Source organism: Oncorhynchus tshawytscha, linkage group LG09 (genome assembly GCF_018296145.1).
Source record: "Oncorhynchus tshawytscha isolate Ot180627B linkage group LG09, Otsh_v2.0, whole genome shotgun sequence".
In the NCBI taxonomy this organism is placed as follows: domain Eukaryota; kingdom Metazoa; phylum Chordata; class Actinopteri; order Salmoniformes; family Salmonidae; genus Oncorhynchus; species Oncorhynchus tshawytscha.
In genome coordinates this window covers 81,699,895-81,714,496 of record NC_056437.1, presented here as the reverse complement: position 1 = coordinate 81,714,496, position 14,602 = coordinate 81,699,895, and the positions used below count along the sequence as shown (strand labels likewise).

Genomic DNA, 14,602 nt, shown 5'->3' with positions numbered 1-14,602 from the left:
TCTCATGAGGACCGCCACAGGAAAGGAAGACCCAGAGTTACCTCTGCTGCAGAGGATACGTTCATTAGAGTTACCAGCCTCAGAAATTGCAGCCCAAATAAATGCTTCACAGAGTTCAAGTAACAGACACATCTCAACATCAACTGTTCAGAGGAGACTATGTGAATCAGGCCTTTATTGTCAAATTGTTGCAAGGGAACCACTACTAAAGGACACCAATAATAATAAGAAACTTGCTTGGACCAAGAAAGCATTGGACATGATGGTGTGGGGGTGCTTTGCTGGTGACACTGTCTGTGATTTATTTAGCATTCAAGGCACACTTAACCATAATGTCTACCACAGCATTCTGCAGCGATACGCCATCCCATCTGGTTTGCGGTTAGTGGGACTATCATTTGTTTTTCAACAGGACGATAACCCAAAACACACCTCCAGGCTGTGTAAGGGCTATTTGACCAAAAATGAGAGTGATGGAGTGCTGCATCAGATGACCTGGCCTCCACAATAACCCGACCTCAACCCAATTGAGATGGTTTGGGATGAGTTGGACTGCAGGGAAAAGCAGCCAACAAGTGCTCAGCATATGTGGAAACTTCAAGACTGTTGGAAAAGCATTCCTCATGAAGTTGGTTGAGAGAACGCCAAGATTGTGCAAAGCTGTCATCAAGGAAGCAAAGCGTGGCTACTTTGAAGAATCTCAAATAAGAAATATATTTAGATTTGTTTAACACATTTTTTGGTTATTACATGTTTACATATGTGTTATTTCATAGTTTTGATGTGTTCACACTTGAATTAGTAGGTGTGTCCACTTTTGACTGGTACTGTATATAACAATATAGATCATACCACCATGTATATACATCATTAATCGTAAAGTTACTGTCTGTATGTGTTACAATGTCTCCAAAAGTGGACATTTCCTCATCGTCACGTTACGGCTGATGTTAAAAAAGTCGCCTTAACCACGACACCCTCATACAGTTTTGTTTAAAAAATTACAATCAAGTAAATTCCAAATGATTAAGCAGAATCTTTCAACAAGAACGTGCTACGTGTTATGATGTAGATTACACATATTTTGATAAATGTATTATCAGGTTGTCGTGGCCGAGTGGTTAAGGCGATGGACTAGAAATCCATTGGGATCTTCCCGCGCAGGTTCGAATCCTGCCGACAACGGTCAAAGTTTTTGTAGGTTTTTGCGAAAAGCCATATCGTCCAGTCTTGTGGTCTGGTCATAATTGAGTACAAATGCAGTTCGTTCATACAGGAAAAATGCAGCATTTACTAATTAATCTCGAATGATTCTCGCAACGGACATGTAAGGACGCAAAAATGATACCCCATTATCGTGGTGATGCACTTTTACAACATTTATTTTAACGTTCTTTTTTAAAATAGTCTTTGAAAACATTGATATATGCATACTTTAATATCTAATCAATTGAAAACGGGTAAAATATTAACATTATTATAGCGCCTTGCAGTGGTCGAACCGAATGGTGGCATGAGGAAAACGAATTAATTTCAGATGATGATAGTTGCCAGGAGGTGGCGATAATGCATTATGTATACCAGAATAAACATTTCTGTCAGCAGGCAGGGATTGCAGTCATACAAGGAAGATTATCTTTACCACAGACCTTTTAGTTGCGTCTGTGTTTAATTTAATGTAGTGGGTACAACAGATTAGTTTTCATATTGGAAACTATGTGTACCCATTAAAGGCATTGTAGAATAAACAGTGTTTTGGCATGCTTGATCTGACAGTCTGGATTGTATTGAAACGTCATGGTGGTAGTGTAAAAGTACACCATTGAGATATCTCAGTCTGATAAGTAATGGGGTGACTGGAGTACAAAGAATCCAATGCTTGCATTTCACAGACTATTTGCATGAGGTTCAGTAAGCGGGTGAACATCAGTGGTGTCTTTATTCCTATTTGAATATGATGACAGCATAAAGAATAGCAGTGGGAAGATCTGGAAAGTTTTGCCTTCGAATACTACCTTCCAATAGTGGATCATGAACTAGTGTGGCCCAGGGTGAGTGACAGGATGCCTGTAAGTTCAGTGTTATTTCACTGTGTGTGTCAATGTTTCTAGATGTCTGAAGGAGAATACAAATATGTATTTCTCTGCACACACTCCCACACCTCCGAATGGATAAACTGACGCGCGCACACACACACCAAGCAGCGATAAACTGTACGTTGCATCTTAGCAAACAAACAGTTAATAATTTATGTAAACACTTAATCATGCAATAACACGCAGTGAATTGCATCAACATCTATAAAAAATCATGTTTCCATGTTTTCAAAGCCAGCAAGTCCCTTAGTGGAAAATTTGACAGACAATTGATAATTTAATGGATCCTCAAATTGTGGGAGATAGGGACCCTGGGAGATTGTCTTACACATTTTTGGAGAAGACAGGCTTTGGTAAATGCTCGTGAAGTTCCCTGGCTATCTGGGACGTCATCAAATATGGCTGTTATACACTGCTCAAAAAAATAAAGGGAACACTAAAAATAACACATCCTAGATCTGAATGAATGAAATATTCTTATTACATAGTTTTTTCTTTACATGGTTGAATGTGCTGACAACAAAATCACACAAAAATGATCAATGGAAATCAAATTTATCAACCCATGGAGGTCTGGATTTGGAGTCACACTCAAAATTAAAGTGGAAAACCACACTACAGGCTGATACAACTTTGATGTAATGTCCTTAAAACAAGTCAAAATGAGGCTCAGTAGTGTGTGTGGCCTCCACGTGCCTGTATGACCTCCCTTCAACATCTGGGCATGCTCCTGATGAGGTGGCGGATGGTCTCCTGAGGGATCTCCTCCCAGACCTGGACTAAAGCATCCGCCAACTCCTGGACAGTCTGTGGTGCAATGTGGCATTGGTGGATGGAGCGAGACATGATGTCCCAGATGTGCTCAATTGGATTCAGGTCAGTGGAACGGGCGGGCCAGTCCATAGCTTCAATGCCTTCCTCTTGCAGGAACTGCTGACACACTCCAGCCACATGAGGTCTAGCATTGTCTTGCATTAGGAGGAACCCAGGGCCAACCGCACCAGCATATGGTCTCACAAGGGGTCTGAGGATCTCATCTCGGTACCTAATGGCAGTCAGGCTACCTCTGGCGAGCACATGGAGGGCTGTGCGGCCCCCCAAAGAAATGCCACCCCACACCATGACTGACCCACCGCCAAACCGGTCATGCTGGAGGATGTTGCAGGCAGCAGAACGTTCTCCACGGCGTCTCCAGACTGTCACGTCTGTCACATGTGCTCAGTGTGAACCTGCTTTCATCTGTGAAGAGCACAGGGCGCCAGTGGCGAATTTGCCAATCTTGGTGTTCTCTGGCAAATGCCAAACGTCCTGCACGGTGTTGGGCTGTAAGCACAACCCCCACCTGTGGACGTCAGGCCCTCATGGAGTCTGTTTCTGACCGTTTGAGCAAACACATGCACATTTGTGGCCTGCTGGAGGTCATTTTGCAGGGCTCTGTCAGTGCTCCTCCTTGCACAAAGGCGGACATAGCGGTCCTGCTGCTGGGTTGTTGCCCTCCTCCACGTCTCCTGATGTACTGGCCTGTCTCCTGGTAGCGCCTCCATGCTCTGGACACTACGCTGACAGACACAGCAAACCTTGTCACAGCTTGCATTGATGTACCATCCTGGATGAGCTGCACTACCCGAGCCACTTGTGTGGGTTGTAGACTCCGTCTCATGCTACCACTAGAGTGAAAGCACTGCCAGGATTCAAAAGTGACCAAAACATCAGCCAGGAAGCATAGGAACTGAGAAGTGGTCTGTGGTTATCACCTGCAGAACCACTCCTTTATTGGGGGTGTCTTGCTAATTGCCTATAATTTCCACCTGTTGTCTATTCCACTTGCACAACAGCATGTGAAATTTATTGACAATCAGTGTTGCTTCCTAAGTGGACAGTTTGATTTCACAGAAGTGTGATTGACTTGGAGTTACATTGTGTTGTTTAAGTGTTCCCTTTTTTTTGTTGAGCAGTGTGTATTCATGCTGCTCACTTACATACCGTCTCTAGACTCCAGACCTGATGAGACGTCTTACAGTACATGACATCCTCAGACTACAATGAATTCCATGGACTGAGGATGCAGAGAACTTAATGTTCCCAGTCCGCTGTTTTGTTAAGTGTCCGTCAGTGGAAAGGCTGCCTGCATGTGACGCAATATAGTCAGAAAGTGGCCAGATTGGTTGAAAGAGTTTAAGGGCTAAAAATAACAGAACACAAAAGCAGACAGTCCACCAGACCGAGGGTAATGCAATGTGTATATTTTCACTGGGCAGCAAACCCCTGTATGTACCAAGGACCCAAGGCTGTGCTTGAAGACACCAAGCTTCAAATGAAGCTTGTTCTGTAGGGACTGGGACACTGCATGTCCCAGTCCCTACAGATTGTCAGATGCAAAGCCAGGTAATGGGCTATTCATTTCTATACATTTTTAGACAGATGAATTTAGCCATCAAAAGGTTTGTTGAATCACAAGATGAAAATAATAACTGTATGTGGCTATCTATGGACCACACCACATGGTTTCTCTCTTTATTTGTAGAATTGCATTTGAATTAATACAAAAAAACAACAAAAAAAGAAGCAAAAAAAATAACAACAGTATCAATAGGGAAGAAGACAAGAGACACTTAAATAAGAAAAGTTCCATGTTGGGAAGGAGATGTGGGGTTGATGGGACAGGTTGGATTATGTACATGGTTTCTCACTGCAGGATTGACGGGCCCCACAAAGGGGCTCAAAGCAGCAGGTCGGAGACACTGAAACACCAGAGAGAAAGGCACTATCCAAAGAGAACAAACTAAACACACACAGAAAAAAAACACACCAGAAATCAAATGCTTAACATAAAAAGTGCTTGACACACCACAGACAGAGAAAAACAACATTGGTAAAGCTGATCTCTCAACTTTTAGCATAAAAGACACTTAATTTTCTCAAACTGTTTATCACGCCATCATGTGATTATCCAACTCATCTACTTGTTATGTGTGAGTCTAACAAGGAGGGGACTGTTAATGTAGGCGTGTGTGTGTTTGAATATGTATGTACTATATGCATATTTTCCATACATCTCTCTATATAATTTTATATGACACCATTACTAATTCAGCACTTCTCGGAAATCCCTTGCAGTTGTGTAGTTCAGTTCTCCGACCTTGCTTCCCTCATGTCAATGTCTATGGACTCAGTCAGCTACATTCACGGCCCAAGAGTAAAATGGCTGCAATAAATACATTGGCTTCAAAAGGTGGCTGGCCTTTTACAGGGTTTCATAATACAACAGCTCATGCAGCATACATGGCTCTACTCGCTGCTCGGCGTTAGCTTCCTGACACGATTGGTTTTGTTAAAAATAACAGATTATTCTCTCATTTATCAGACAAGGAAATTATTTCACGTTTTAAATAGCATGCCATTTTATCTGAGAGCCCTCAAATAATCCAGGAAAAATTATACTGACAATTCAGCAAATCCCAGAGCTACTAGGTCTTATCCAGACTAACATTTTTTTAAACATAATTTACAAATGGAAGAAACAATACAATTTGTGATGACTGGTAAAACACATACAAATATATAATATATATTCTTAAAAAATGGATTCTCTCTATACTGTAGGTGATTTATTTATACAGCCCTGGGCTGATGTACAATGCGCTCACATGCCAATGATCTTGGACTGGGTAACTTGCTGCAGATAACATCCGTATTTTTAAATTATTTTTTCAATCATTTTTAAAAATATTTGTACATGTATTTTTATTTAAAACAGCGTTAGGATTTATTGGTATTTCATTTAGGTGATTAAAACATGCAGCAAAAAAGGAAAAGTAACGCAGAATGTGAAGAAGTAGAGGAGAGGACAGACGCAGCTGTGGGAGTCTAGGTATAGAATAATTCTCATTCTTCACTTTTGGTGCACTATGCTTAGTTTCTCTGTGTTTTTTCCCTCAAAGACAGTTCAGTTCTGACTGAAGCGTTCACTATAGAGGTGAACATTCTCAGTATTAAAAGTTGGCTTTGCTCAGCTGCCACCAACAAGGTGATGCCTTCGACAGAACTACTCCTCCATGTTTAATTCCTTGTTGCATTCTCCCGCTCTGCTCCTGATGTCTTCTTGATGGATTGAGGGGGGGTATGGGGTGGTTGTTGATGTTTATTTACATGTTCCGGTTGACTGGTGTGACATAGTTGCGGGGGAACATGCCCGTCAGCCCATGGCATCCTCCCTTCCACCAGTTAGGGTCAGAGTTGTCCAGGACCTGGATGAAGTCTCCGCGTCGGAAGCCCAGCTCGCCATCCTCTTGGGGGTCAAAGTCAAAGAGCGCCTGTACATATGTGGGATGCTGTGGGCAGGGAGAGAGAAAGAGAGCAAAACAAATCCATGAGTCCCAGACATGTTAACACGGTCTTTCAAAAGGACAAAGACTCGGTTCTTCCCTGATTGTGTTTTCTGAATCAAACGTGACTCGTTGGTGAACTGAGCCTGCCATGACATCCAAAGGTTAGGCCGGCAGGATGAGGGATTGAGTCAGCAAATCTGGGGCCAATTTGTCTCCCTCAAAGCTATTATTTTACACTAATAACCTAGTTTGTCATTGTGACCATTAAGTCTCCTACAAAGCCACACTGGTAAAGAGCCAGAGATGAAGGTTAAAGGGGATGTGTTCTCACCTGGGGGACCTGCTCAATGTCACGCAGGAAGATCTGCTGGTTGCGGGATACAGAGGTGGAGCGGTGGTAGTCCACCAGCTCGTTGAGCGAGTTGAACTTCACCACCCACAGGAAGTACTTTCCTGCCCCATCACGCAGGACTTTGAAGTGCTGAACGTCATTTCCAAACCTGTGGAGACGGGGGACAGAGGAAGAGAACCATGGGTAGCTTGCCAGCAGCAGACAGTCAACAGACACAGAACTGCTGAAACAGGACAGAGAAGAGAGATCCCAACGGCCAAAGGAAATACATGTGGACATGTTCTCTTAGCAACACATTAGGAAGACAGACTGTCTCTATAACAGTGTGAACACAGGTCATGACCCCATGGATGGTAACGCTGCAGTCAAATAAACAAGCCTCTTCCACAGCCATCAGGGGGATTAGTCTCTACTAAGACAAACTCCTTGTTCTGTACTCAGAGGGCAATAGACGGGTGGAGTCACATATTGATCACTTTAATTATCTTGAAATGTCTATCTACTTTACATACAGACAGACACTACAGCACCATGACAGTGAGGGCTGCTGAATTTAGCCTTTTTAAGTAAAGCAGAGTGGAAACAGACATGGGGAAATCAAAGAGTTTGCGTCAGTGTTGTGCAAGCTGGAAAGAGAGAGCTGAAATCCTGCTGTAAAATAACTGTCAGTGAGCTGAAGTTAATGCTCAGACACCAGGGGGCAGCACAGAACACTGGGTAAAAAATAAAGTGCTAGTGCTGTAGTGTATTTAAACACAGGAAGAGAAAGAAGAGAAACATAGCAGATGTTTGTGTCTGTTACCCAATACATTGTACGGTGCAGAGCAGTCCCTCGCCCCAACATATGTAGAGCAGGGCTTCTAAACATTTAGTGTGTATGTGTGTTCACTTACTTGACAGAGAGGGAGAAGTCCCCTGGCGCACTCTCACTCTCTCGGATGAGGAAGGCCCCGTCGTGCCTCTGTTTGTTCAACATCTCCTCTGCTTTGGCACGGGGGATCTTGCCAAAGAACCACCTGGAGGGAGGGACAGCACCACACACACACACAGTCAGGGGAGAGAACACAGCTGGACCAGCATGAAACAAACAAATAGACATCTGCTCCCTCACGATCAGGGACGACATGGTCATCTCCCACTGTTTACAGTCCTGAGAGATTATACAGTATTTCAGATTAAGCCTCTGCCCCAGTCAACCGATTAATACTGCAGGTAGGAGAACCAGAACCGTGGGCGTTGTGTACAGTGGGGGCACAGGGGTTGAGGAGTGGGGATTGCGTGCTGTGCTGTTGAAGCAGAGCATGTCTCACTCCCAGCAAGGTCTGTGATAGCAGCCCTGGCTGGGCCAATGGCAGCTGTAGCAGCAGGAGGCAAAGAGAGAGCGAAAGAGAGAAAGCGCTCTCTCCGGTTAATTATTAACCAGAGCAGCCAGAGAGATGACATCTTGGCTCCTTTGCATGAAAGTGAAAATCAATCATAAAATGACCAAGACCTAATCCTCTTTGCATTTGTGCCCTCTATCGGCTGCCCCCCGCCTACAGTTCCCTGTCTGATAAAGGTGCCGGCAGAGCAATTTAAAGCAGGCACGGAAAGAGCAGCCAGGCCATGTGGAACCAGACTGGTTGCGTGTCTCTCTGTCTCTCTCACACACACACACACACACACACACACACACACACACACACACACACAACTACTGTGCAGATATAAATGCCACTATGGAAACGCAATCTAAAGCTATTTTGACTCACTTTAGCAGGCTCCCAAATTTGTTATTACTTACACCACTTCTACTAACAGCATGATCCAAAACTTCCATATTTCATGGTCTGGTCTGTGAATACATACCGGGAGATGAAACGCAGAGGCACATTAACATCTAGCGTTGGCTGAAGCTACTGTACTGCATGTGGGTAGTTGCCATATGGCCAAAACAAAAGTGAACAAATGATTTATTCAAAAATGAAAGTAAAAAAATATATAGTTACAAAAACGTATGTCTAAACAACTCAAAATGTTCTGTGGCCACTTTTTATTTTAAATGTATATCCAATTTAATGACACATTTCATGCATTAGTGCCTTGGAATTTGTCCTCTGGTGTGACATAAGTGATACTAATATGATGGTTTAATGATTCTCAAATACACAAGAAAATGATTTTTACTAATTAGTTACTTTGTTTTTAAAATCAGTAATCATATTCTGTTGAAAAACATACTTATTTGTATATTGATGATAACCAAGTTTCTCCCCGTTACATTTTGAGTAAGATCTAAAATGCAACTTCTAAACATCAGTAACGGATCCTCATTAAAGGATTTAAAATGTACTCATTCCAATTACAGGACCTCGAAAAAGTCCTGCACTGCTATTTTTCATCACTACCTCCCCGAGTTGGGAGTGGGTAATTTGCGAGCCTGTTGCCTTCCTTGGTAGCCATTTCTTAGGCTCCAAGCCGGAATCTAACCCTAATTCCCCGTTATCCATGATCACCATGGTATGCACAGAAAGTACCATCGGAAATTGATAGGGCACACTTTCAAATTAGATGTCAGCACCACAAATGGCACGCCACCGGTCGAGATTAGAGAGTCACTAAAAACCTTAGAGTACCCGCATGGATTTTAGGTCTGTTAAATACACACATCCCCAATGGTCAGCACTCGTTGGCATGTATTAGCTGTAGAACAATTATCCAAGTAACATTGGAGCGAGCAAAGGAACTGATTTAAATGAGTCATTGGCAGTTTCACTGTTCCCGGCCGTGTGTACTAAGCCTTGCATGTCTTAATCTTTGAGAGGAATATGCTACTGGCAGGATCACTCAGGTAGACCCCCCACGTGCAGCGAGGTGCAGGGGCAGAGTATTCTCCCAAAGCCGTGGGAGCCCGAAGCACCACTTGAGAGGTGTTCTGTTGGAGGGTTTTTGGAGTATATCGCAAAATGGGGTTTGAGAAACACAAATGTCTCTGACACTGGTGGGTAATATATTGGAGGCAGGGTGAACAATCTCCAAAGGAAGTCCTGCCAATGGGGGTCTTCCCAGTGTGGATCACGTATGCCAATTGGTCAGGAGGAATTGGTGGGTTAGACAAAGACGGATCAAGGGAATGAATGGTCTAATGCAGAGAGTGATAACCAGTAGTGGGAGCACCACAGCCAGTCCCCAATATCACTAGGGCCATGTTAAAGAACCAGGCTTTCCCAAGCAGCAGAGACACAGATGCCGCCAGAGCAATGGTCACCTGCAGGGATTGAGAACCAGGCGTGGTTGCAAAAGGATACTGCACAAATAGGTTAGGTACCACCAAAAATCTATACGCAACATGTAGTGTTGGTCCTACTGAGCTGAAATAAAAGATCCCAGAAATATTCCAAATGCACACCTGACAGGTGTGGCATATCAATAAGCTGATCAAACAGCATTATCATTACACAGGTGCACCTTGTGCTTGGGACAGTAAATGGCCACTCTAAAATGTGCAGGTTTGTGCCACAGATGTCTTAAGTTGAGGGAACGTGCAATAGGCATGCTGACTGCAGGAATGTCCAACAGAGCTGTTGCCAGAGAATTTCATGTTAATTTCTCTACCATAAGTCCGCCCCCAAAGTCACTTTTGAGAATTTGTCAGTACGGTGGGGGGTTCAGTATGAGTTTAGACATTTCTAACATATACTGCTCTTATTTTTTTTATTTTAAATATAAAATATCTCTCAAATGAAGTTTGATAACTTTACTTACATGTTTTAAGAAGACAAAAATATTTGATAGGATATGTGAAAAGTACAGATTAAGCTTAATGGGTATCGAGTGTACCATGGGTGTTCCAAATAAGACCACCTCTTAAATAATCAATTTGAATTAGATTAATATAATCTCTCCCAAAATTCTAAAAATAAACTGATCATTATTATTCATCATGAAAGAAGCACTCATAACAGGGGGATGTCGTATCCACAGAGATCAATGGACTTAGTTTTTTGTTCTTGACGACCAGCACACACCCGAATCAACTAATCATAGTCTTCAATCAAGACATGATTAGTTGAATCATCTATGTTATTGCTTGGTTAGAACACAAACCTGAACCCACACCGGCCCTCTGTGGATAAGAAGTCATACAACAAAGACACACACAGCTTTCAATTAATTATCTGAAAGATGATTCACATTTGATGTACTGAAAAACAAATTTCAGTCCAAGATACGATTCCTATATAACCCACCTTGCGCAGCAGAGCTGTGCACACTGAGTGAAGCGTCAAAGCCACTGCGCACAGACATGTCAGTCTAATTTACTTGATAGTTAACTTTGTCCTCTGTCACATCAACTACACATGTAGGTCTGTCACGTCAACTACCCATGTACTGTATCCAAAATAAGGCAGGCTAGTTGGTGTGTGTGCGCACTTGGTGCCTAGTGCCACTCCGTCACAGCTAGTCTATAAAAAGGACAAAGGGCAAACTTCTGCCCCACTAATACTGCCATGGGATCAGACCACAACTGCCCCCTACACTAAGGCTACACCAAACTATACGGGGGAAGGACTAACAGCTGACCCACAGTCATTTAGTGCAAGCAGTAGATCAAGTGCAAGAGCTGAATGCTGCTACTGACATTGGATTAGGGATTGATGATTTAGGCTAGTTTCTCTTTCAGGTGTGCAAAGAACTTAAATAGTGAATCAATTGAGAACACCACATAGACACTGTATTCATTATGCAGTATCTATTCACTCTTTTTATGATGATGGCATTAACTGTGATGTAACAGCATGGTACATTACTTGACAAGGGCAACTAAAACCTGTACACAGCATCACAGCCCAGCGGAACAGCAAGGCCTTTCCTTTCCCCTTTGATGTGGCTATGAGTGGCAGCCCGGACAATTAAAACCAAGCTCTTGATGAGGAAGTGGTGCTGAGGGGTAAATTCCACCTCACAGAGAGGGATGACTCCACTCAGGGCTTCCATTACACAGAGAGACTGAGGGCAGGGACCAGACCCGAGATGACTTGTTTCTGCTGGCCATCTCTTCCCAATGATCACAGCCACACATTTTACTCACACTCTGCCCACAGCAGCTGACCTGAGCTATGCCATCTCTCTGCTCATTAACACAAACTATGGATCAGACATTTCTCACTATCCAAGTCCAGGCATTAATCATCAAGAAATTGGCCCTGGAGCAGTTGCTAACAGTTTATACCTGCACTACATATCTGCATCCACTGCAGGCCAGATTGGGGGCAATCCACTGTACACAGACAGACAAAGCCTAGGCATGGCATAGCTCCTTGGGACAGAGACAACCAGACCCAGCCCCCTCCATACGTCAAAATCCCACCTGATAAAATCCCAGTGGCGATGAAATAAGGGTCTATATTAAATTAAGTCTAAGAGGCCCAGAGCGCACTAGTATAGAGAGCGCTAATCTGGCACGGTGTGCTCCAGAGGTAATATCCTCTAAGAATCCTCACAGTGCTTCAATGAACACAGAGGGAGAAGATTCCACTGTGGTGGCACTGGCCATTTCAGCACAGTACTCAGAGTTGACGGGACTGTTCTGTTCAATTCAGACAGTTGTTTCATAGTTCCAAATCAATGTGATACATTGAAGCTGTGGCCCAGGGTGACCTGGTAGTCATGATGAGTCCTGTTTACCCATACCCCGAGTCAGCAACAATAAGCTGGAGAGGTGAGTCCTGTTTACCCATACCCCGAGTCAGCAACAATAAGCTGGAGAGGTGAGTCCTCCTGAGTCATATTAGGAGTCTGGGCCAGGTGGTTCATACTTACGGATGTGCTTTCATCTCTATGTAGTTCTTGGGGATGAAGCCGTCTTTCCCGTTCAATTCTGCTTTGTACCAGTTCTGGTCACACTCTTCATTTAATACCTAGAGAAGGGAAGAGAGTTAACAATATATCACATCTAGTAAACAGAGTACTTCTCAGGTCACTGGGAAGGGGGGCTGAAACGGTTTTGTATCCACTAATGGGGCACAGCCATAAACGACAGATTGAGACACGTTTGTCTGTTGTGAGTACACTCATTTACCAATCAAGAAAGCCTCCATGAGGCCGGGCCAGGTGTGGGAGAACTCTTGTCTGAGAGACATACGGTGGTTTGCAGGTTTGGGAGCACTGGTGCATGAGTGTGTCTTAAGTTTGTGTGTGTGTGTGTGTGGCTGTTGTTGTTGAAAGACATGCACCTGTACACTGGTGCAGTTAGTAATGTAAAGCCTCTGGCTTGTGTACTCATAGTCAGATGAAAGAAACAGTCGTCATCAATTCTCACCAGGGTTCTGACTCACAGTAATATATTGACACGTCCCACTCAAAACAAAGATATTCCAACCACCATCTGCCTTCTGGCTTCAGTACAGCCTTTTCATTTCAGAAGAAATAGGAGTCCTACTAGATATAGCCTAGAATGCACAGGTATTTCAATGTGATATGCTGACCACAGGCTTCAGTGTTGGTAAACACTTCATGGCCTCTGCTAGGTGTTGAAAAACCTTTAAACAAACCATACTTGACCATTTGTGTTCAAGAGAGGAACTAGGCCTAAATCTTTTTATCGGCAAAAAAAGTGTTGAGGAAATGGAGTGTGCAACATCCTTCCTGTGCACAGAGCACTGGGAGAGAGAGAGCGAGAGATAGAAAGGAAAGTGAGGCAGAGTGGGTGTGCCACTACTGTCACACCAGAGGGTTCTTAAAGCCTGCAAGGCTTTTTAGGCGACCTGATCAAATTCACATTGAAATGTGTGTTCTAGATCTGTCCTTCACATTGAAAGCAAGTCTAAGAAGCAGTTGATCTGTTCTATATGCGCTATCTCTTCCCGTGCTTAAGTTGCGTTTTTTGCGTCTTTTACGTTCGGTTTTGTACACCAACTTCAAACAGCTGACAAAACAATATTTTTGGTTATGGAAAATATATTTGACAGCAGTTTAGATGGTACAATGACTATCTACACTATACTTGCTTGTTTTGTCGCAAAAACTTTAGGCAAACTATCAGAATTTTAGCAACCAGGAAAAGCTGGAGCGATTTCGACATATTGCAACCATCTTTAAACCTAACCTGAAATACCCAAGGGGCGGTTGCATTGCATGCAGAATCAAACTCTTTGTTGATTTACATAGATGGCTGACAGGTGAGGCAGTGATGATAAACTGAGTAACTCAACTAAAGCACCTGAATCCTTCGCAGATTGTGGTTTAGTGTTTAGTGTCTGCGGGTTCACATAACTTGGTCACACAGACCACATCAGTGTGTGAATTGGCCTGGAGGACCTGTGAGAAGAGGAGCTACAGATAGACTACAACCTTCAGTCACTCAGCACCTCAACCACATCCAGCAACAAGATGGCTTCTTAAGCCCCCCTCAAACACAATACAGGCTCTGATCCAAAGCTATAAAATGATCTTCCAACTGTCAGATAACATGGTTGCTCCGGGTGAGATTGATTTCTCCCTTTTCTCACACAGACATACAGTAATTTACACAGTAGGCGTGTAGTTCCCCTAGAGGGAAAGGCAGACAAGTACTGCACATTTTAGTTGGCAGGCTGTGTACAGTGAGTAGTGCAGCAGTAGGCTTCTGACCACAGAGTACTGATCTATGCTTCAACACAGCGGTTGGGAAACATCTCGATAATGCATACACAACAATGTAAATGCAGCTAGACATGTTTTCTCTCAGGTATCATTTGACATTGTTCACAAAAGAAAAGCTGCAGCTAGGGTAGGGTAGAGAGGAAGGACCTACTCATGTCACAACATCTAACCGTCATAACTCTATCTAACCAGAAACTACAGAT

General features: G+C 43.4%; 1 protein-coding gene and 1 non-coding gene across 2 annotated transcripts in view; one reads left to right on the top strand and one right to left on the bottom strand.

The window, feature by feature from the left end:
* Positions 1-1,103: 1,103 nt before the first annotated feature.
* On the top strand, positions 1,104-1,185 carry trnas-aga. Its single transcript has one exon. It is a non-coding gene; the product is annotated as a tRNA-Ser (tRNA).
* Positions 1,186-4,572: 3,387 nt separating this feature from the next.
* LOC112234604 (growth factor receptor-bound protein 2) overlaps positions 4,573-14,602 on the bottom strand; it is a 46,438-nt gene continuing 36,408 nt past the window's right edge. Inside the window, exons 3-6 of the mRNA XM_024402814.2 lie at positions 12,579-12,676; positions 7,670-7,792; positions 6,756-6,924; positions 4,573-6,427 (exon numbers count right to left, since the gene is read on the bottom strand). Of these exons, the coding sequence (XP_024258582.2) occupies positions 6,242-6,427; positions 6,756-6,924; positions 7,670-7,792; positions 12,579-12,676 (576 nt within the window). The 3' untranslated portion in view covers positions 4,573-6,241. The remainder of the gene's footprint in view (positions 6,428-6,755; positions 6,925-7,669; positions 7,793-12,578; positions 12,677-14,602) is intronic.